General features: G+C 39.1%; 1 protein-coding gene and 1 long non-coding RNA gene across 4 annotated transcripts in view; both read left to right on the top strand.

The window, feature by feature from the left end:
• The first annotated feature begins 5,638 nt into the window (after positions 1-5,638).
• On the top strand, positions 5,639-9,033 carry LOC130609017 (uncharacterized). Its single transcript, XR_008974699.1, has 2 exons — positions 5,639-5,734; positions 8,862-9,033. It is a non-coding gene; the product is annotated as an uncharacterized LOC130609017 (long non-coding RNA).
• A 3,656-nt stretch (positions 9,034-12,689) lies between these two features.
• Positions 12,690-24,423, top strand: part of SUPT3H (SPT3 homolog, SAGA and STAGA complex component) — a 271,608-nt gene continuing 259,874 nt past the window's right edge. The window contains exons 1-2 of one of the 3 annotated variants that reach the window (XM_057427527.1): positions 12,690-12,705; positions 23,404-23,498. In XM_057427527.1, the coding sequence (XP_057283510.1) occupies positions 23,404-23,498 (95 nt within the window). In that variant the 5' untranslated portion in view covers positions 12,690-12,705. Of the gene's footprint in view, positions 12,706-22,811; positions 23,156-23,334; positions 23,499-24,423 lie in introns of those variants that run through there. The other 2 variants (XM_057427528.1, XM_057427526.1) reach the window with 2 other exon arrangements.

Below are 24,423 nucleotides of genomic sequence, written 5' to 3'. Positions count from 1 at the left end.
TAGAAAATGAGAGCTTAAATGTTCTTGTTTTTTCTTTACTTCATTCAGCACATATAAAACCAGCATGAGCCAGAAACTTCACGGTTATTTTTTCTGTTGACCTCAATGAAAACTGGTTCCCTTGACTAACTGTAGGGAAAGTGGGTGGTATAACTGTTTGTAATTAAAAAGGGTTTATACATTTGGATCCTTGCAGAGTTCCTAAATTTTGCATGCTGCTTTTTAAGGGACTAATGAAGTGCACTCTGTCCAGATACAAGCTCCATAAAGCTCACACAGAAGATACTACAAGATCTAAGTCAGTCTCGAGTAGGAGAGGTTGTTTTTAATGCTCCCAACCACAAGCTCACCACCAAGTCCTTACATTTACTCCCTCAGTGTTGCAACAGTGAGGATTCCCATTGTAAATTCTCAATAGCATGAATGGCAGAAAAAAAACCCAGGCACGTTCTTTGTTAACAAGGTGAGTTTTAAAGCTGAAGCAATAGAAAAATAGTAAATAGTAATAGACTTGTTCTAAAAAGGATGAAAACATACAGCACTGAAAGAGGTGGTGCAGTCTACAGGAGTGAAAGAGAAGAAAGCATTCAGTAATGTCAAACAGTAAGTGCAATGGACACAGCAAACCAACTATTTGAGGAACTATAAAAATTAGTCTGCTTTTGCCCTTTCTTTCCTGAAAATTCACTCAATAACAGATGTGAGCCCCACATCAGCTATGGCCTCAGGACCTTGGGGGTGCAGGGCATAACACAGGGTCGATCCCTTAGTCAGCTGTTGCGGATTTCGCAGCGAAGTCACAGGAGACAACAACATCAATCCAAAAATAAGTCATAGGTGCAGATGACAAAACATTAGACATCCCAGGAATGATTCTGTCTAGTAATAAAAGACATCTGGCAGAAAAAATATTATAGGTGAAGCTGCCAGCAGTATATGCAGTTAAGCTTGTCTACCACTTTCCAGTGTAAGACCTTATTTTCACTCACATATCATTGCCAGTTTTTTACTGTTCAGGATGAGCTTTTCAATCCTGAGTCTGCCTCAAGCTGAATTTTTTGGAAACTACCAGCAGAAATACTTCTGCTACTTGTAAGATCAGCATTAAGAGGAAACCCATTGTTTCACAATAGTTTTAAATTTCTTAGAATCACCCCAATATCTATTTCAGAGCTGAGATGGGAAGTTTTCCTTGGTAGGAGAGGAATAAGGGGGAAAAATCAGATAAGTTCCTTTTGTTGCCCTTGACCAAAAGGACCCACCCGAACTTGGCTGAGTTAGAAGCTGCTGAAAATTGTTGAGGTTTTTCTTGTGTGTGCTCAGTACAGATGGAGTAGTTGGCAATTAAGTTTTGCAAAGCCTCTATAGCAGCACTGGGCTTGCTAGACTGGACTGGATCTGTAGTCAGTCTAATCTGACCAATATTCTCCCTGACAGTAGGCTTCACTGTTTTAGAGGAAAGGATAAGAAGCCCTAGAGTCAGCAGATAGATACGGGATCTATTTCTCCTTTAAGGTCTCATCTTAGTTAATAGTAGCTTATAAAATATGATCAGAATGACTGTCAGCAGTTCAGTTTTAAATTGTATCTTTTAGAAGTCTATAATTCAACCATAAAAATTCCTTACGGGCTAAAAACTGGCTTATACTCTCAGTTCAGAAGTCAAAATTCTCTGCAGCTTTTTTTTTTTTTCTTTAAATAGTCTGCTTTGAAGTGATAGAAAAGAAAAAAAAAATGAGTCTTGTACAAATCCTGGATTTTTTTTTCATAACACACTTCATAATTCAGTTATGGTTAGTATGATAAATTTTACACTATTTCTTTCAAATGCTGGTCAGGCCCCAGAAGGAACATGAGTAAGTAAAATCTTCACCATTAACACCAGGCAGTCAAATGTTAATAGGATTCTCTGACCTTGGGATATTAAGAGCTTACGTGATGTAATACCAAAACCTGTTATTCTAGTTTATCTTATAAATATTGAGATGATTTATTAAATGCATACATACTGAAAAGGATGAGAGAAGGGGAGAAGTCCTTCTGACCTTTTATGGCAAAATTCATTGTGAAGACAGTCACTCAAGTGTTTCCCTAATTTAAGCATATAAAGACGTAACCTGGAAAAATCCAGGAGGAACAAGTATGAGGTCCTCAGAGGGGGCAAAGCAGATGCAAAACCCTTCTTGGAAGACCACAGCAGCTCTCATTACTATGAAGCTTCCCTTTGTAGTGGAGAAGATAGAGCAGCTCTTCCCATCCTTGGAATGCTTTCAAACATACAGTGCTTGGCACCCTGAGGTTAGCGTGATTTTGAGCAGATAAAAGCCCTTTACATGAAAAGGCAGATCCCACCCTTTTTTTAAGTCCCCCCCCCCTTGGTAAGATGGAAAGAAAAGCCTTATTCTATCTGCAGTTCCACTGATTTCAATGACAGCCTTCATGGAATAAGGTGCTGCTTCAAGTAAGAGAAGCAGACCGGCCTTTAGGTAACTTTCTACTTTGTGTTACTCTCCTTATCCTTTCACATTTCCATGTCTAAATGCCCATCTTGCTGAAGAACATGTAAAGTCTTTCAGCTATTTGCTTCCACTCAGTTTTAAAGAACTAGAATAATTTGTATTTTTAGGCACAAGAAAACAATTTTCCACTGTTTTTGACAATTGAAGAACATGGATTAAGGGAATCAGAGGAAAGCTCTATTTACTAAACACCACATGTAGATTAACACTGACAGTTTTTCTAAGGAAATTTATGACCTGTGTGGAGTAAATAAACTCTCTTTTTGGTACAGAATCTGCAAGCCAATCATTCATGCTTCCTTAGAGACATTACTGTTCATGTTGCTTTTATGTGGAAGGCTACAGTAAAGGGTGATGTTATGTCTAAAATAGACAGCAGCTTGGAAAAAAAAAAAAGCTATTTCTGACACTACTTATCATGAGATTCTTGCTAAATTGTGGCATATTCTAGGTGATTCAGGAAAGAAGTGAAAGATAATGATAGGACAATTCTTGTAACTAATATGTTATCTTCATGCACGCACTTGCATGCTTAGCTATGTTTACTGGCAAGTTACAGCATTTTACACATCTGAAATAAACAGCCCTTAGTATGTTCAAAATGTTTAGTATGTCTGAAAGCTGTTTGCTCTGTATCTCAGAGTAAATGAGAATGGGACAGACACTCTTCTCCTGACTGCCCAGCCTGTAGTCCTACTATTACGCTCCTTCCCTGCTCCCCCTTCTTCTCCCCATTTTATGTTCTGGATCCAATAGAGACATAGCTTAAGGCAGTCATGAAAATCAAATGAGAAGAAGGAACTTTATTATATCATGTTTTCAGAAATACTAGTTTTTTTCATGTACAAGTAACTCATTGGCTTTCAGTGGTACCCCTCTTGATTTACTCTGGTGTGAGAGGGTAATTTGGCTCTTACTATGTTTGAAGTCTACCTTATTTAATAGCTGCACACAACATGTATGATTATTTTCTGTAGACCATTGTATGTGAAATTACCAATACAACTTTTCGTAAGTACAATTCTACCTATGAAAGTATTCTGAATTTAAAACAAGTGTCTTTCTGAGTGATGACTGCGTGTCCTTAACTCACCCTGCTGCACTTCAGCACATCAGCTATGTAATGTCACTGGGGCTATGCCTTCTCTAGAAAAAATTACCTGTTTTTGATGAGAAGTGTCAAAAATAATTTTCTACCCTCAGAACCACTCAAGTACTAGTAGAAATTGTCTCACTAGTGTGGACAAGGTCAGGTAAATTCATTGCTCACCATAGCAAATCATGCCTGTCAGGGGCTCATGGGACAACTTGCCTGCATAGGATTTACCTTGCAGTGTATAGAAGGATTTGTTACAGTAGGTGTTGAACTCAACTGATTTTGTCCACACTGGAAGAGCAGTTGTTTTCAATGCTGCTTCAAGATCTGTGGAGATTGGGCAGGCAGTTTAACAAAAGCACATTGTTTGTCAGGGTAGGTGCATACCTATTGAAATATTGATGCTATAAAAGGCCCAATTCAGTAAAAGTGGGATAGTGCAAAATCTGCAGTGCCAGCATGGACTGTGACTTTCTGTTGCTGATGTGCACCTGCAGGATATCAGATGATGAACAGGACTTTTAATACAGGTCACTTATCATCTACAGAAATATGTCATTCAAGGCCACAAGCCAATCAATAAAACCAGATGATTTTTAAGATTATGTTGTCTAATTGAAAGCTGACTTTGATAGAACAGCTAGTGGAAGAAGATACCCATGTTATGAGCAAGCGGTCAACACTTCCATCACATGAATCTGTTGACATACTACGTAATGATGAATCTTGCAGCCCCTTTATACACTACATGCTCTTCTGTGAAAAAGCAGAAGAAACTGTTTTACCAAACAAGGTTGGACCAGGTATCTACTTCTCAGATGTTCATTAATGACTGACCAACTCCATGGAAACGTCATGAAAGAAGTGGATTGTAATGTAAGTTTTCTTTTTCTATGGTATTTATTTTTGCAATTGCTCAAAGAATAAGCTATCATGTGAGGAAGGAAACTGAAGCATAAGTCATTTTCCAACTGATACAAGAAGGTGCTATTTTGTGTAAAACATCTAGCTGACCTTTGCAATGAATGCCATAAAATACTGTTTTGGCCACAAGTGGAACAACATTTTTAGAAGGATTAATGTTTAATGTATCTATCTGTCTTATCTGGCTATGTGTGCAGGATTTAGAAAAGACTAAATGAAGTTAGCAGCTCACTCTCACTTATAATTGCATCTGTAAAACTTTCAAAACTGTGCAAGATCTTTCTCTACTGTGCTGGATGCCATTAGCATTAGCATATTACCACAGAAAAAAAATCTGAAGTAGACAGTGACCTTTATAATAAATCTTCCAAAAGCCTCCCATCCCTCAAAAACTCTAATCCCCAATAAGAACCTGACATTCATGAAACCCACTAAAATATATGAACTGTTCAGTATACTCACAGAATTGAGAACAGAGTATTTTTTTGTAACAGTAAAATCCAGAGCTATATTAGATGTGAGAAAGCAATTTTGGAGGAATTTTGAAAGCCTGGACAAATTTTAGAGTGGTCAATCACTGCACTGAGAGGATATATTTTTTTTTTAATTTTTTTTTTTTTTTTCCTCCTTGTCTCTTTGCTCTTGGCACTGGTACAGGTTTCTATCAGACTACACATCCTACAGCATTCACATAATCTTGCACAAGTACCATGCACTCATGCTTTGTCTCTCCTGGCACTGGACAAGTGAATGTGAGCCTTATAAATAAAAATATGTTGTAACAGAAGGATGAAAAGAATAACAAGAATAAGGAAAGAATCTCTCTAAATTAAAGAATTCTTTAACTAGGACTCTGTAGCAATTCCCAGTTAAAATGCTTTAGCTGATCACAGTTATAATATTGATTATTAGAAAGGGTGACTGGCTATGTCCTTTGGCTGATCTGAACATTGTCTATACTTCAAAATCTACATCCTAACTTTTTAATAATTTAAAAAAAAAAATAATTAGTCTAGAAGTACTTTTAAATGCCTCTGCATTTTCCATCATGATGCTAAGTTGAAACTGGTAGAATGGAAATTGGAAAGAAATAGCAAGGAAATAAAAAAGTATCCTACTCGCTTTTCCAGCTATAGAAATGACCAAAGCTGCCAGAGAAGCACCTTATACAAAAGCAAGACTGTCTAGAGAAGAGGTAAGGATATTCTCAAGAGCTCTGCTGAAGGCAGTGCTTCATATCGATAAGAAAGACAGAAACATGTACTCTTCCCTTAAAACCAGGTCTTACTGCTTTCCTGTGTGTTACAGATCACACGTTATTTTACATTGGAAGCTTAGTGCTAAAATCTAAAACGTGGAGGCCAAGTTGTCCAGCTGTGTCCATGTAGCAATGGAATCTGCCCCTAAATATTTAAACATCTATTCAGAGGGAGAAAATAAAAGTTTCTCTGATACATTTGTAACTCATATCTAATGTACACAGAGTGCCACCACCGGGCACCTATGTTAAGGGATTAAAAAGTATTGGGTAACCATAAACTCAGCATTCTATCTGCTCTGCATGGTCAAATAACATGAATTTGTTTTAGAAAACTGAGGAAATTAAATCGTTAACAACCTGTGGCTGATGTTATTTATTCTGCAGTCCAGGAGTAATTTGATGCAAATTCCTGGCACTATTCCTATATTTCACTGTTTGGAATGGAGTGATTCTGGAAACTTCCATTTTATTAATATGCAGTCTAGAAAAAACTTAGGTTCTCTGCTTATGTTTTCTCTGTAGACAAAGCTCAGTGTTCTGGGTTCTTATCTTTCAAAGGCTTACAACAGGAGTCCATAATAACCTAAGCATGTCATTTGGAAATAGTTAACCTGAGGATTCCACCTGCTTTCCATGGCAAAATGACCCCACATGTATTTTTGTTAAGGACACAAAGGATTCAGAAGCCTGCAAATTTTCTTCAAGCAACATAATACTCCAATTTGCGTATCTAATAGAAATAAACAATAACTGTATGTACATGTTATTTTCCTTGCACAAATGGCAGCTAGAGGAGAGCTGAATTCCAGGTTCAGACATGTAAGTTTGGTTGTCTGCAATGCAAATGTTTACATTTAAGCTAGAAGTTTAAGCTCCCATTATGTTCAATTCACTTGTTTAAAATTAAGTCTCTGGTGCTATTACAGATGCCGTGGGCTATCTAAGAAATCACTGTGGGGCTGGACATACATGTCAGGACCTACATGAAGCCCTATACTCTCTGGAAAGGCAGATGAAGGCCAGACAACATAGCCCAGAGTACTTGACATAGATAATTAAACTCAGCCCTAGTAAATGCTTCTAGAGAAGTCCGATGGTCAGACATACAGGTCTACTTTCGGATGAACTGATCTCTTGCCTGCACTGACCATGTTAATTTGGTTTCCACTGACACCAATCAAAACCTAAACCCAGCCCACATGTAGACACCTAATTTTAGGTGACTGCATCCAAAACTGAAACCTACTCCTGATATCCTAGTTGTCATAATATATGCTGCTATTAATCAGTGTGCTTCTGGTTCAACTGGGGTTAAGCTACTTTGTGCATTTTGTGCGGAATGGTGGTTTCATTTAAATGGTGGTGGGCAGGACAGCAAGAATAATGGGCAGGTGTGATTACATGGGTGATGAATCGCTTGATATTGGTTTTGCTTCAGTGAGTTCTTTGAGATCCATACGGACAACGTTTAGCTAAAGCTGCTACCTGCCTCCTAGCTAGAGGAATCTCTGGCTACTAGTGTTGGCTTTTCCCTTTGCTTGGGAGAACTGGAGCTTTGCCTCCTTTTCCTGCTCTCATTTTTCCCTGTTTCTGCTCCCTGACAGAACATCCAGCATACTGTCATGGTGCTCTTTTCAGAGCTGTGTATTTTTTGGGCACGGTCAGCTGTGTAAAAAAGACTCTGGACCAACTCTGTTGTTAGAGCCTTTTAGCTGGAGCCCTCTAATCCTAGAGGTCACCCTTGAGTATCTCTGGCTATAGAGGCACGATTCAGGATGTTGCCAAACTACTGTGACCACTTTAGGAAGTAGGTAGGAACAAAAGCATGTGCAGACTTGTAAGTTCATTAATAATCATGGCCATTTGGGCCCTCTATCCTGATCTTGCATTAGTGCTAACAAGGTAAGCTAAGAATGATCCAGGACCAAGTTCTTTGCTGCTACAAATCATGATTTTGGTTTGCTCTGGCAGTTATCTTGGTTGAGATCAAACCTCAAGCGTTACTTCAGATAATGTATACAATTGTTAGCATAAGTTTTCCTTATTTGTCTGTGGAAACTCCCAACCTCACTTGTGGAAGCCATGGCTTTGAATAGCATACAACAAACCAGCATTATTTAAGCTACAGTCTCAGGGCAGTTAACTGGAGAGGCTGAAAAGAGCCTGTGCCTGGGAAAAGGACCTCTCAAAGTAGTTTCTCTTCAAGTGAATTGACTCAGATCTGTCAGGAATGAACATCTGCTTTTATCATATTTTCTGTTTCATTTGTATGTTGCTTACTTAAGGGTGTGCATATGATGTTTGCATCCAAAAGGAGCATTAATACATGTGCAAAATGACTACTATAGATTGAAGGTCTTGGTCGCAACTGGATTACACAACACAAACTTCGATCTTCAGGATCATGGTGCTCCCTAATTCTGTTTCTTCAGGTCTTTAATTTCCTGGTATTGCAATTGCCTTAAATCCATTTTGGCACAGAATACACCATTATTTCATATTGTGCTAGTGTACTCTCCTGCTTTCATCCATATGAGCCAGGAGTAAATAAGAGCTGGCAACTTCATACTTGACTATTATATTGCAGAGTACACTTTAATCAGCGCCCTAATAAATAGCACGCCCAATTAATTGGGACACTTGCCAGCAAAACAGTTCACTTCCCTGCGCTTCAGTGGCAGTAAATGATGGGTAACTAGCATGCTCACTGTTGTCTGCAAGCATATTTGTTGTAATTAACACGTATGATTTGGTGTTTGCTGGTACGTTTCCTCAATAGTACTTTGCTCATTTCTGAGTAGGCTCCCTGTTCCAATGCAGCTGCTGAAAACAAAGACAAATTTCCCTTGCTTTAATCAATGTAGTGCTTTTCTATTAAAAAAAAACTATGTATTTCTATGTATTAAATTTCTGTATGGTTTTGACAATAAAAGTCATAATTTAATTAGCACGTTTCTATTTTAAATAGTACAGCAAACAGAACTTTGCCATACCATAGAATAATTTATAATAAAGAGAAGGCTTTCTGCTGCAGCTTTCGAACAGTACCTTTTTTTACCAGGGACTGCACGGTGGATTGCTTTAAAGTGGTATTTCCTTGAGGGAGATACACAGAAATACAACCTATTTTCTGAAACTGGCATATGCTATTATTTACTGTATGCATGTGACACTTTCTCTTATTTGGGCACCCTTTGCCAAAGAATTAAATAAAATTGAACACAGCAAACCTTTCTAATCTCTGCATTCCTCACAGATTGCTTTAATGGAGACTGAAGAAATTACTGGAAGTAAATGAATATGAAAAGGGAAATGGGAAAGGGATGTTAAAAACCGGGATGGCTATGGATCAGCAAAAGGCAGAACATTTGTGTAATTACAGGAGAATATAATTTGTGGGTTATCTGAAAGGAATTGTCCCTGTTGGCATTTACTTTGACTTGTTGGCAGGAGGAAAAGAAACCATCCTGTACCACTGCATATGGTTCCTTATTAGTTGTGGCTTCTGCAGAGGCTCCATCTCTTTGGAGCATGCAGGATTTCTTTCATTACATAATAGGGATTTTTTTGTTTTTTTTAATATTTTTTTCTTTCTCTTGTGTGTGCAAATTCTCTTCGCACCAATGCTTCTATACTGAGGTTATTATGCTAAAGGAATGCAAGCATCTAGAGTAACAATGGTACATTTTCCTTTAATGACTTTGTCGACAGGAGAGAGACATTTTTGTGGTGTGATGAATTCACTCAGTCTCCTGTTGTGTTTTCTCCACATGCTTTGGAAACTTTCTCTCTCTCTTTCTCCGAGAATTGTGGCCATCCTCTCCAGCAAGAACTTCATTACTTTATATTCATTGTATTTAAATGACACCCCAGTGGTGTCCTGGGGTGACTGATGTAAATTATATGATATGTAGGGGAAAATAAAATCTTTTTCTGACTTTTTATGTTCTGCAGATAAATAAAAAGTGAAAACAAATGACAGAGAAAATTAGGCCTATTCAAAGGGAAACTTTTAAGTATTATGGTTTGAGCAGACTCCAGTTTGTAAAAGTGCTGAGACAGTTTATAATGACCTTATGATCTGAAAGGTGACCCAAAAAGGAAAAATAATTTAGTATGTGCCCATTTTTGGTTCTGTATAATGCATAACAAAAACTTGATCTCTTTTTTCCCTCTCTGTACAGTAAGAATTCAGACTTGAGTATGGAGCAGCCACTGCGTTTTTACCGGCTACACTAAGGCACAGCACTATAAGGGATGTTGTGTTCCTTAGTCCTCTTTCCTCCTGTCTTCTAACAACTTTTTTTGGCATTGATTTAAGATTTCATAGCCAGTCGGTATCTCTCTTGCTCAATTATTCTGCCAGGAATTATCACCTGTAGAAATGGCAACGGGGGAAAGTTCTTCCATCAGCCCAGATCATCATTGGGCAGTTAACTTCCATCACTTCTGAACTAGTAACCTCTCACTACAGGCAAAAGAGTTTTGCACAGCAACAAAAATTGTCAGAAAATGTTAGGCATTTCAGCAAGTCACATTGCCTCTATTGAAGAGCCTGAATGTTACATAGTTCACACTGGACATGCTCAACCATATTATCCCAGTAATTTCTTTACTAAAATTACCATATGGAATTGCCGTAGTGATTTCTCTATTTTCTATGTTTTCATATTAGTCTGTCCTACCAATTCTGGTACATGTTAAGATATGCACGGTACATATCATAGAAATGTCAGCAATATGCTGCCTTGCCTTCCTCAATTTAATGTAAGGTTTTGGCAAATCACAGAATTTGGCTTAAAACTTGAGTCACCTCAAGGCTTGGCAGAATGCTTTGATGCGTCTTTTGGCCAGGAAAATGCTTATCAATAATTCTGCTTCAACCCAGTATTTTAAAATGTTCAGGCCATCCTCCTCATAGCAGTAACTAGACTTTGCTGTGCATGCAAGAATCAGCAGTGTGAGGCGTCTTACTCTCTAGGATACTACTATAGCTGCTTGGTGTTTTGCCCTGCTTCTGTCAGTGCTTGGCCTGGTATCGGCTTTATTTTCATAATCATAAGCAGCAGCAGAAGGGAGAGAGGCTGGCAGCATTCGCAGTGAGCAGCAGAATCGATGCATCTTTCCGATGCTGATGTGGGAGGTGGGAACAGGAAGGACGCAATGCAGAGGGGAATGATAGGGTGTTTATATGAAGTAGTAAGAAGGATGGGGAGTGAATGGTAGTCAAAAAAAAAAAAAAGAGTAGCAGAAGGAAGATAAAGGGAAAAAGCAGAAAATGACTTCCAATAAGCTGGAATTCAGAGGGCCCCTAGAATGTTAAAATCATTGTAGTTGTTGTCAGAGCTCCCACTTTCCTCCTTTTATCCCTCAAAAAAAAAAAACCAAACAAAAAACCCCAAAATAAACACCAAAAAAACCCTAAAATTATCAAGTCTTTATGCTGTCTGTTTCTTAGAATGAACCATAGTTTAAATAATATGGATCCTCTTCAGTGTGCAGGCAGGAATTTGCATTATCACAGAATCATAAAATGGTTTGGTTTGGAAGGGGCCTTAAAGATCATCTGGTTCCAACCCCCCCACCACAGGCAGGGACACGTTCCACTAAACCATGTTGCTCAAAGCCCTGTCCAGCCTGGCCTTGAACACTGCCAGGGATGGGGCAGCCACAGCTTCTCTGGGCAACCTGTACCAGTGCCTCACCACACTCATAGTGAAGAACTTTACCTCTGTTGGTCACATTTATTAGTTCCAATTTATACCAGGTTACAAATCATCCTGTCTCCTAATAAATTTATGTGTGTACTTGCAGATGAGTGGAACCCTACAATTAGGTGTCAAAGAAAGAAAAGGTTGAAAGAAGAAAGGAAGGGTAAAGAGAAAAGGAAAAACAGGTTAAATGCTCCAGCTCTGTAGTCACGCTTTTCCCCATTAACTCGCTGAGTTGACAGAACACAGGAAAGCTACCGTTGCCAGGAATCAGAGGGAAAACACAGGCCCTGCTTATAGATAAATGGTACTTAAAACCAGCCCAATGAATTTAACCACCCCAGTGTAAAAAAAAAAGACTGTTTCAGTTGGAAGAGACCTGTAACAATCATCTAGTTCTGACCCTTCCAGGGCTGACCAGAATCTAAAGCATTGTAAGGGCATTGTCCAGACAAAACTGGACAGGCATGGGGTGCACTGACCACCTCTCTAGGAAGCCTGTTCCAGAGTTTGATCACCCTCTCAGTAAAAAAAAGTTTGCAAATACCCGGCCTAAACCTTCCCTGGCACAGCTGTGAACCATTAATGGTATGCAGTAGTAGCAGTACAGAAGTAGTACAGCTTGTCGTGTTGCAGCAAAAATCCACCGGTATTTCCAACTGCAAAGTGTACGCAGATAGCTCCTTCATACACTAAGGGGAAGGCTCTGTGCTATTGTCAAACACCTCTACAATGCTGCAGCTGCAGAGATACGGGTGCGTTGGCACCTGCACCGAGGCTAGACATCTGTGTGAGTGCTAGAGAGGACCCAGCCTCCTCTCCCCAAACCCTTCCGGGCTTTCGGCCCTGGGAGCAGCTCTGAAGCCTCTTATCGCCACCCTCCAGCGATGCCCCGCGCTGAGGAGGAACGGGGACGGCCACAGCCGCTCCGGCCCTCCCCTCAGCCGCCAGGCAGCACCTACGGGAAGCGGGCAGAGGAAAGCGATCCCGCGGCGGGCTGAAGTGAGCTACGGCGGCGGGGAAAGAGGAAGCAACGCGGGAGGGAAGAAACGGCTGGGAGGGAGGAAGCGGCGGCGAGCCCCGCCCCGGTTTCCCTCTCTCGCCCTGGGAGGCAGCGGCTGCCACACAGCAGATGGAGGCGGCGGCGCGTTGCGGCCGCTGTGTGGCGGAACCGCGTGGAGGGGAAGGGACGAGGTTCAGTTCCTGCCCCTCTCTTCCCCCTTTTCGATAGCCGCACACGGGGTGGGGGAAACTGGGCACCACCAAGCCAGGCTGCTCCCTCCTTCCTTCCTTCCTTCCTGCCTTCTTCCCTTCGCTGCACATCTCAGCCTCCTCATCCATCAATCCCCAGGGGTGAGCCTTTGAGTGAGTCACCAACTAGGGCACGCAATTAGACAATGTGTTGCTGCTAACTAACTTAGCAAGGCTGCCTGTTTCTGTGGGGCCTTGAGTATTAACCCCGTCGGGATACATATGAAGTGCTGCTGGGCGGGAGGGGCGGCGGGGGGTGCCTGCGGCCGCGGGGGCTTCTGCTAACTCCATCTGTGTTCGTGGTTTTGCGTTTCGTAGGTCGCGGCGGGCAGATGCGAGCAGCGGCATGCGAAGCGTTACTGCCGCGGGGGGATGCGGCCGCAGCCTCGGGAAGTGGCTCCCTCCGCTGCTGGTGTCGAAACCAAGATGCTGAGCAGCGGCCCAGCTTTCAGACCCAGGCAGCGATGCCGCCTGGTACCCGGCTGCCAGCTCGCTCCCAGCTTCACAGCCTCCTAACTATGCGATTTCGGGAGGAAGCGCTAGACAATGGGTTGCTTGCTGCTGGGAGGTGGCAGCGAGCACCTTTTAACGTTTTTCACTCTTGTGTCGGTTTTCTTGTAGCCTGCGGTGTTGTTACACACGTGGGACCCTGCCCTGTTCATTTTGTTGTTTTGCGACTAATCGTGAAGATGTTTGTACAACTCTTTTTTTAATCATAGACTTAAAATTAGGTGGCACAGGCCAGGCTTTGGCCTGCAGTATGCCATGCACTGTTGGGTTTTGTCACAGAATCATAGAATAGTTAGGGTTGGAAAGGACCTTAAGATCATCTAGTTCCAACCCCCCTGCAATGGGCAGGGACAAATCTCTTGTTGCTTTGATGTTGATCTCTTACTGCTCTGATGCTGTTAAATCTCAGTGGTTTGTAACTTTCCTCTGTTGGAAGCGGATTTTGTTTATTTTACACAAACAGGTGTGGTAGTTTATTAATAGAAATACTGTGCTATACCTTATAGGAACTATTAGACCTTAAAGAAATTACTGGTAAATGCTAGAAGTCTAGGAATAACAGCTAGTACAGAATACTTCTCTATGTGGGCTTCAAGTGGTTTTGGCACTTGTTAAATGTATTTTTCGTGTCCTGTTTACGGACCAGCTGCTTATAAGTTCCTTCAAATGACACAAGTGAATGCCTTGCAGTATGTGAATGCAAAGCCCAATATACATGCAAAATATTTATTAGTGTGTATGTGAAGGGGAGGTAAGAACTTGATGTTGCAGACAACCAAGTTTGCTGTATAGCATTAGTATTAATGATTTATTGTGAGGCATTTGATTTCATAAGATTGAATATGTTTCAAGGTTTGCAGTGGTGTTCATGGTATGCTTAAATTTTCTTTTGAGGTCTTGGATCTAACTCTCACATCCTTCTCTTTCTTGGTGCAGGCCTCTCTTTCCCTTTGGCAGGCACTGCACCCTGTGCAGTGCTGACTTGTCAGGGTGCAGTACACCCTTCCTTTCTCCCCCTATGCATATCTTCCTTCATTGTTGGCCAGATCTAAGTGTCATGGAAGGCAATGCCAGCCTTTTAACTTTGGACTTTGCACAGGCTCTTATTCACATGTTACTGACATGCAAATCAGATATTATTGTGATTCCTTTTGTCCTGTGTATTGTCGCTGTGTGGATCGGAATGCTGATGTTAAAGGTAGCATTTCCAACTGTAACAGTATTTATTTCTGTTTTTTTTTCTGAAAGCCGCATCTCTGTGAATCTTGTGAAAGTGTGAAAATACTCTTTTTTTTTTTTTTTTAGCTAAATTCTTATTTGTGATGGTTGAGGTCTAACCAGAATAACAAGAAAACCTTCTGTGCTTTACCAGTATTTTACTCATGACTTTCAAATGTATGGATTTGGAAATACTGCATAAGGTTTAATAGGATTCAGAAGCCTTTAGAGTATTTGCTAAGCCTCTGAGTGTCATAACCAACTGAATTACTCTCGTGGGCTCAATTCTGAATAAAACAGAATGGAGCTGTCTGAAATTTGATTAGTCAATTAGTAACTTGTCAGCATAAGCAAGCTGTAATTTAGTAAGCTACAACTGTTCTAAGAATTACTTACACGTAGTAGTCTAGAGCAAAACTGAACATTGTTCACGTTGTTACTGCTGTTCTGATGTGATGCCCTCAAGCAATGAGACCAGCTAGACAGTGTCTTTCTGGGTCATTTTTGAAAGGGTGTTTTAGGGCATGAGGCCAAACCCAAGCAGGGTAATTATACCATAGAAACTAATTGAGTTGATGCTCTTGTTGAAATTGCAAAATATCCAAATGTGTAGATAGACAAAGCATGTAAAGAAAAGGAAACAAGTTAGGCCTGTGTTCTCATGGAGCCAGGCAGTAGTGACTCAGTTACAAGCTGATCTGGGCTGATCAGAAAACTGCATGTCAAAGGTGCTGAAAATGATACTGATTAGATTTCTAATCTGTGTTTCAGATACTTGGCATTCATAGTGCTACATGCAGTTGTTATTAATATGAAGTAACCTTGGTAAGTGTTCATTTGCAAACTAACAGAATAAATTTCTATCTACCCCTGTATTTTTGCATACGTTTGAAGTATTATGTTTGATTACAATCAGATATTTACAGAATCAACTGAAAGTTTCTAGTTCACACATCTCCTTAAACTGCCATAGAAATAACAGTAAAAGAGGCCAAGAATTTCTATGAAAGATGTGATTTGAAGCATTCAGTTATTGGCCTAACTATTGCTAGGGTCTCTTAAGTAAGTAATCAGAATTATCAATACAGCTCCCCAGTGTTAAGTGCTTTTAAAAATCGTGTGCTTAAGTAGCAAAGAAGGATGTGCATTCTTAACAGAAACCTACCTATTGGGCATCATCTATGACCATGCGATCTCCAAAAGGAATTGCTATCCTGAACATCACTGACTTACTGTTAGACCTGTTTCTGAAGAGCTAATTTTCATGCTCGTAATTTTTATTAAGACCGTGGGTGTTTTACCTGTAGCTTTCCTTGTGATAGGTGGTGTGCAGATAAGCAACAGTGGAGGTAGACATTTTCTGCTCTAGAGAATTTATACTTAAGATGGCAAGCAGTGATTTTAGAAAGGAGAGGAGCAGTTCAACAGTCAGAATTGGAGAAAATTCTTATCTCTGCTATGTATTTGGCTAGTCATTCTTCATTAGGAATATTTGATACATACATTGATGCCCTAACTTGAGGGCAGCCATGGAGCAAAGTAGGAGATTCCTTATATGCCGGAATATGCAGTTAAGGTCAGGATGGAACTATATTATGAAGTGATTTTAATTGTATTTCGAATAGTGAACTAAGCACAGCACAGGGTAATGTGAAAGGAAGAGGACTGATGGAACTGGTGTGATAGGTTGGGTAGAGGACACTATGTTGAGAGGAATTGCGCAGATGAAGGGCTAGAGAGAGAAGTTCTACGCAGGAAAGTATAGTTTAAAGTTAATTATAAAAGGTAGGCAAACTTGACTGTGCTTTACAGAGAATCTGACAACACTAGCAAAACCTTAAATTTTAAGTTACTTTAGATGGAGCTTAAAGGTAGATGGGAACCGTGATGACAAATGGATTTGATTGCTGGCAAATGAGCAGTAAAGCATACTCACTGCCGTTCACATAGGAATGTTCTGCTCCTCAGAAAAAAAATCCAAATTACTGAGTAAGTTACAGTTTGGGGTCTGTTCATCTTTGCATGCTGGAGTCAAGTATGTAAGTTCCTAATGACTTCAAGCTACCTTTAACAAGAGATTTGCAAGCGCACCTTTTACTGGCTTTACTGAAGATTGTCAGTGGTTACCATAGGGAAGTCATGGTCGCTAAATTTTATATCTATACAATTACTAAATAACTGGTATGGAAGATTCAGAATACTATGAAAATAATGCATTTTGAAAAATATAATAAACACTAGTCCAAACAAAGTCATGATTGCAGGAGCCAGATTCTGGAAGCTGTGGAAACTGCTGTTAGTTAAGATTATTTGGTCTTTACATTCTTTTGTTAAAGCATTTTTAGGAAAGAAGAAAAAAGTCATTGGTGCTTAAATTTGCAGTGCCGTTAACTGCCAAATGTGGTATGAGTTCTGCAAAAAGTGCTTCACATTCAGTTCAGAGGGAGGTGGACATATACATAGATTCATTTTCCCTTAATTCTTGGTTAAATAAATTGCTTATGGGGAAGGACAGAGCTTTGATTAGACTGGAGTTAGAAACTCTGGGAGAAGTGTTTGTAAACATCTCCAGATGTGGAGGCATACCTCTCCTGTAAGATTATGCTGTGTGTTTCTCAGTCTCAAATAGACTCGCTCATCTGTGTATTAAAATTCTTTCAGTAGTCCAGACCATTCTGTGGTTTGTTTCAGAAGAGGCGTGCGTAACTGTCATGTCTAACTCATGGATGGAATAGCTTAAAGTATGAGGACATGCAGAGTCATTTCAAGTAAAATGCAGTGGTTATTATGCAGAACAGTCAGAAGGTTATACTTCAGTCTGTAGTTGGTTGGTGACTATCACTGCGAAGTCAGAGAGTTGTGCTTGTTTGCTTGTTTGCTGCTTTCATTTCAGGTCTTCCATAAAATTAAGGCACAAAGATACTTTTTTTTGAGAGCTGGAAATGAACATTAAGGATTATTTTAAAACTGTCCTGTTTGATAAGGATAATAAGATTAATTTTATTCTTTGGGCCAAAGTATCTGCCTAAATGTACTTGAATTTTTTGGGTCTGATACCCTTTCTATCAAAAATACATGTTTTTTTTTCTGTAACTTCTACATGGGAATGAATGGGAGTACATGGGAATAAATGAAAAGGGGGAAATAATGTGCAGTTGTATTCCTTCTATTCGTGTGGGCTTTTAAGCGTATTTTGTTTCAAGAAAGAGTGTCATGATTAAAGATGAGATGCTTATTTGTCTGAGTGGTGAAAGCTGGGCTGTACATTGATGGCTATAAGATTACTATTTCATTCTGGAATTCACTTTAGAACTATCATAAGCATCCAGTCTATCAGGTAATAAAGGGAAGCAGCAGTAGCAGATGTAGTGTGTTATCCTTAGCATGAAGAGTGCATGCATTCCACTCTGTGATACTTTGTTAATTACTACAAAATGAAAGAAAGCCAAGATTGCATCCCTAGCTTTGAACAATATTATTGGGTGCATACCCACTCCAGATGTGTCACTGCCTGCCCACAGATTACTTCTAATCCTGGATTCACTGTGACTGTTCCTTGAAAGTTTGTGCCGTTGCTTTATCTGCTTGCCTTTTAAGAGGTCCTGTTTAGGCAATATGGAAGTTATTCATCTTACTGCCTATAAGCAAAGCCATTTCTTAATTGTTACACAAGAATCTGTGTTGTTTTTTGTGTGTTTATTTTTTAATTTTTTTTTTTTAACCTGAACAGGTTAAGGGATGATAAAGGAGTTTCATTATATACTTTGAATCATTAGTTTGTTCTGATATCTAGTCATCTGTGTACTGTGCTTATGCAAGACCCTTTAGAATATTTTTTGTTCCAGCGTGCTTAAACAGCTCAGGAGAACTAAAGGACTTAATACTTACTATTATTTTAATTTTCACTTGTTCTGTGAGAGTGGGTAATCAGCAAAACAGTACATGTACTCCAGTATTTGGGTATCCCCTTTTTTAATTTATTTTTTATTTTGTAATTTTTAGCATACACTTAGCCAGTATTGCACATGTTCAACAGGGTGTAGAGTTGTTTTTGTTTTTTGAAAGAAGTGTACTAGCAAAAATCTGTAGTTCATCAAGTTATTACATCTCCAGTCCTAGAGGACATATCCTCTCTGCTGGTGAGGCCATGCAAGCAGTAAAATATTCAGTGGTAACAGGCTAGTTAATGTAATTACTCTGAAGTAGAGGGTGTAAAAGCAAAAGCATTCGTTTTAATTTTGTGTTCATAGTCATCTTGGTTTTTATTTCCTTCCTGTTTTGTTTGGGGTTATATAAATGAAAATATGTCTTTAAATTTTTGCATGGTTTCAGGTTTTATGTAAATGTGTTTATGAAAGGCAAGAGAAGAGGACTGATGCAGTAACCACATTAGATGTATGTTTGCTGAAGTCAGCATAACAGTAAATTCTACTCTAATGTGTTCTTTAATGTAAAAATTCATGTAGGAACACTGCTATTTTTTTTTAATTTAATTCTGCATCTTCATTAGCTTATAACAGAGGCATCAGATAGGATCCATGATCATCCACTTTTGTTTTAAGCTGGCCCAGTTTAGATTACTGTCTTTGTGAAGTGGGAGCTGTCATAATGTTAATATTTAATCTTCCTAATTGTGTTTAGATCAGCTGTTGAACAGATGTATTGGAGGACTGGTCTGTTTGAATGCACCTTTCTCTGCATGTCTTGACAATGGTGGTATTTGAATAGAAGTATTTCAGAAGAAGGAGTTATTAAGTGTGTGTATATATATATATATATTTTTAGACTGCTTATGTATGTCCCAAATGAACTGAAGTAACTTGGAGATTTGGTGCTCTACAGTTACAACTTAAATGTATAGCCTATATTTTAAGTTCAGTTTTTAGGAGCAGTAGAGCTTCAATTTTTATATGTGTCTCTAGATCTTGAATAAATAGATGGACTATGCAGATCAGGTATTGATTGTACAAGCATCAGTGTGATCGGTAATCTCAGAGTGGATTTGAAGTATGGCTATGTAATGAAAGTCTGCCCAGGTGTCTTACCTCAGTGAGAAGGATGGGCCTAAACTTGACAAGAAATGGCTTAGAATTTGTTTCCCTCAGCTGAGAACTCCTTTGTTCTGCTGATTCTTATGAAATAAGTACTGTTTTCTATTGTGACCCTAATGTAAAAGGCATTGAGGATACAGTAGATGCTTTTAAACATTTACATTAATGATTCTATATACCTTTTAATGTATATTTTTATTACATATTTGATTGCCATATTGTACTTATAGGAAAGGAATTGATAAAAGCTGGAGCTATTTGTGTAGAAACTCGTAATTTCTAGTCCAGATAATGTTAATCAGAAGTTATCTTTTTCTTTCTAGAGTTCATGATTAAAATACAGCATGTTGAAATAATCTCTGACCTAATCAGAACATCTGAATCCTTTTTGTAGAATATGGCAAACAGCTGCATTTCAGTCCGGGGCTAAAACAAATACCATCTATTGACCCATTGAAGATTACAGTAGGCTTTTCAGTTCCATGTTAGCTGTACTTATTGAAGAAAATTGATTTGAGAGTGCTTCTGCTTTTGAAAGATTTTTTTTTTTTAATGTCCGGAAGAAAGGAAATAGAACATACGGATGATGGAACTTTGATGTGTAAAGAAGTTAATTATCTAAACCATCAAACAAAATGTGGGCTGTGGAAGTAATTATTGTAAAGGGTCTGACAAAGCCTGACAAGCTCTTGGTTTTTTTATGTCGAGAAAATGCTGTACACCTGCTTGATTTGAAAGTTAAATCATTTGGTTGCAATAGGAAGACCAAGTTTTTAGGGAAGCAGTAGTTGATAAGCTTTCAGCTCTCCAACCTGCTGATGCTCACACAGATGTACAACCCTTCAAGTTTTTTTAATTAAACTGGTCTTGTCCACGTGGAGGACAGGAACCTTAAAAAGTATTCACTCCAAAATCGGACACACATGAATCGCAAATGTTACGCTGTGAGGAGGCAACTGTGGAATTGTACCACGTTTCTTGGGAATTTTGGGAGAATGCTTCTGAAGTTATTAGACAGAACTACATGGATAAAGCAAAATGATTGCCATGGATATTCAAAGAAAATAGCTATATGCTTTAAATGATGCAGTTTACAAAAAAAAAAACAAAACCCAAACCTTTAGTTGTCATATGTTATTTAATTTTTAAGCTTTAAGGCGTATATGATAAGTATGTTCCACGGCTTTCTCTACAGTTGTTTTAGAAAGTATTAACTGAGCTGGTCCCCTATCTACTTTATCTGGGGTCTGTGTAAAATTGTACTAATTTATATTTAGGAATATTGGTACTGTGATATTGGGTATAAATAGACAAACTGCTAAAATAAATCTTAATCAGTCCCAATCAAATAATGAACAGTAAAATGTATATAAATTTCTAAATCTTTGGGTTGGTACCATTGGAGCTGCTTCTTCATGCCCTTTCATGTGTACCTAGAACTTTGTTGGAAATACTGTCACCTTCCTGTATGTTCTAAAAGTTTTTTACTTAAAAAAAATATTAAAACCCCCACTAATTTGACTGTTTGGATTATATGACTCTCTCGTAACTGCTGATTATTGCAGGATCCTGCCATCACTTAAGCCTGGTGTGTAACTACTCATATGATTAAAATCAGACTTCAGTGGGAGTAAACTTTGTGATTAAAGTTACACATGTGCAGAAGTGCTTGCAAGGATGGGGATCTAAATTAGAATCTGCCTGAAGATGAAGAGAAGTCTGTGAAAAGCTCTTCTAAAGCATTAATAAAAAAACAACTTAGGACATCAAATTGGCTAGGAGCTTCAATCTGCTTGAGGTAGGAAAGCTCTACAGAGGATTTGGATGTGCTAGGACTGTGGGCTAAATCCAGTCGCCTGAAGTTCAACAGGGTCAAGTGCTGGGTCCTGGACTTGGGTCACAAAACCCCCATACAATGCTACAGGCTTGGGGAAGAGCGGCTGGAAAGCTGCTCAGTGGAAAAGGACCTGAGGGTACTGATTGACAGAGCTTAACATGAGCAGCTTGTGCCCAGGCAGCCGAGAAAGCAAGTGGCGTCCTGGCCTGTATCAGCAATAGCCTATCCAGCAGGGCCAGGGCAGTGATCATCCTCCCTGTGGTGGGCGCTGGTGAGGCTGCACCTTGAATTCTGTGTTCAGTTCTGGGCCCCTCACTACATGACAGATATTGAAGTGCTGGAGCGGGTCCAGAGAAGGGCAGTAAAACTGGAGAAGGGTCTGAAAAACAAGTCTCATGATGAGCAGCTGAGGGACCTGCGGTTGTTTAGTCTGGAGAAGGAGGCTCACGGGGGACCTTGTCACTCTACAACTACAGGAAAGGAGGTTGTAGCAATGTAGGAGTTGGTCTCTTCCCCCAGGTAACCCAGTAATAGGATGAGAGGAAACGGCCTCAGGTTGTGCCAGGGGAGGTTTAGATTGGATATTGGGAAAAATTTCTTCACCAAAAGGGTTGTCAAGCATTGCAGTGGGCTGCCCAGGGAAGTGGTGGAGTCACCGTCCTTGGAGGTATTTTAGGTATGTGGCACTTAGAGACATGAGCTAGTGGTGGACTTGGCAGTGTTAGGTTAATGGTTGAACTTAAGATCAAGTCTTCCAACCTAAATGATTCTCTGATTCTACCAGAATGCATAAGCTTTTTATTTTTGTCATTCATCCGGGTGCTGTTACGTCATTAGCATTTTTAAAGCACTAATTCTTTCCTTACTTCTTGGAGGTATCTTATGTACTTAAAATTATTACAAGTTTTCTTAAACCAAAGCATATTTGTGATTGATTGCAATGCTTTTAATGGTTTTTAATGTAAATCTGATGATTTAGTTTGGTAGTTTTAGATTGTTTTTTGGAAATGAAACCTATCTTAAGACTTAAGAGTGAAGAAAGGTAGAAGCCCTTAAGAGATTTTGCAGCAAACTATTGACACATGGTTTCATTGTCATTAAAACCATTACTACTAATAGTACAAGAAATGAGCAGTGCAGCTCAACTGTTACTAGTATGCAGCAAACTAGAAGAGGAAGAAGTGTAGTGGGAATATATCCTGGTTATCAGGAGACTTACATGGTGTGTTCTTTGTTTAAAAATATTTTGAAGGGAAAAATAGAAGTTCCTATTACAGAGTTTTCCATAATAAAACAGATATTGATTTGTCAGGCTTTTATTAAGTTAGTTTTTAAAAAGTAATTGTTTAAAGCCTTTTGATTTGCATTAAAGAAGAAAAAAGAGATGCATTAATTGCATCATAGAATAAGAGTAGAATTATCCTGGGTTTGTTTGGAGTTTTTTAATGAGAAGTTTGCATAGAAAAGCTGTAAAATACTTTGTATAAAGATAGAACCTTCAATCATATAAGTATTATGATAACATTCAGTTCCCACTCCTAGTGCATTTCTGTTTTAGAGACTTAAGTAATATATATACATAAAGCTGGTGTTTCAGAAATGAAGGTTATGATCTCAGTGCTTAATTGATGTTTTTTTCTGGCTTTTTCTGAGATTCTGCTTTACTCCTGTTAGTCTCAGTGGAGATGGTATGGATGTGATTTTTTAGTGCTTAGGATACTGCAGGAATATAAGAGGATGTTTTGGGTAGCAAGATACTGGTGCCTCTGAATACTATGTATGTATCTTAGTGCTTTTCCTAGGGTACCTCTCCTGTTCAAAAACAGTGCATGTTTCTAGTACTTTGGTTATGGTAGACATCAACACTCTTACATTTTGCACAGTGTTGCAGACAGGCTTCTTTCTGCATGCAGTGCCCTTATGTTCACGTCTACCCCATATAAGCTTTCCTTCCTTTCCTATGCCTAGTGTGAAAAATTCATAAAATATAAGTATTGTAAGTGTTCTTATTTCTTGTTTACTCAGATGAGCAGCACTGTGGCTAGCCCGATGTCAGCACTTGCCTCTTCAAGCAGTGGGAGAAAATCTACAAGCTTTACGCCTGAGTTGCAGAGTATGATGTAAGTAATCACTCAAAATACGTGGTAATATCTCCATTTTCTATGCATCTTTTAGGTGGTTTCTTAGAACGTGTGTATAAGGATGATAAGGCAGCAGTGTTAGTGACAGAACTGTTAGTGTTTTACTTCTGATTTGTAAAACCTTCAGAGGTGTCTTGGATAAATAGCAAACACATCGAGTATTGAAAGGAGAGAAAATCCTGCTGAGTAAAGAAATGCCATTTTAGTATTGCTTTAGATGTCTTTAGAGACCTCTGTTTCTCAGTCCTTCATCAAAGAAAGCTAAGCTTCCCTTTGTCATATATGCTTATGTAAATAAATATTTTTTATTAACATCTGTCAGTGCTAATACAGAGAAGTAGACTGCTGAGGTAATATTACTGATGAGATCAGGATATGGAACATGTGCAAATAACTGGGTTTTGGCAGATAGGATGCACAGTTGTTAAAAAGCTGAGTTATTTATCATTGTAAATGGACAGTGGATTCTTTGAAACCCAGTTCCGAGATGTGATATTACATGTTTTTGTAGTTTCTGGCTTCTAAAACCTTGGATGTTATTTAAGCAGGTGGGTTTTGTCAGTCTTAAAGATACATGCATAATCAGAAGGATTCCTTCTGCAGAAGAAGTCTTTATCTTGACTGGTAACTTACCACACTGGGCTGACTTCAAATCTTCGTTTTGTAGAAGAGCTACACATTCATCAGAAAGTTTGACCTACCACTACAGAGCATTTTTTTAGCTTTTCTATGTGCATCTGAGATACCATGCTGCCAGAATTGGGGGGAAAAAGGGAGGGGAAGTAAGGAGCTTGTTTCCGTGTGGATTTGTGCTCCTGATTTATCAAACACTTAAAAGAATGTTTCAAACTACACCTGAAAGAAATCTATCGTCTAAAGGCTGCAGATGGAGAGCTAGGCTGTA

Source organism: Pezoporus wallicus, unplaced genomic scaffold, assembly GCF_028554395.1.
Source record: "Pezoporus wallicus isolate ANWC-B61680 ecotype Strahan unplaced genomic scaffold, APGP_CSIRO_Pwel_v1 contig_6464, whole genome shotgun sequence".
Classification (NCBI taxonomy): Eukaryota; Metazoa; Chordata; class Aves; order Psittaciformes; family Psittacidae; genus Pezoporus; species Pezoporus wallicus.
This window is presented reverse-complemented; position numbering and strand designations above follow the sequence as displayed.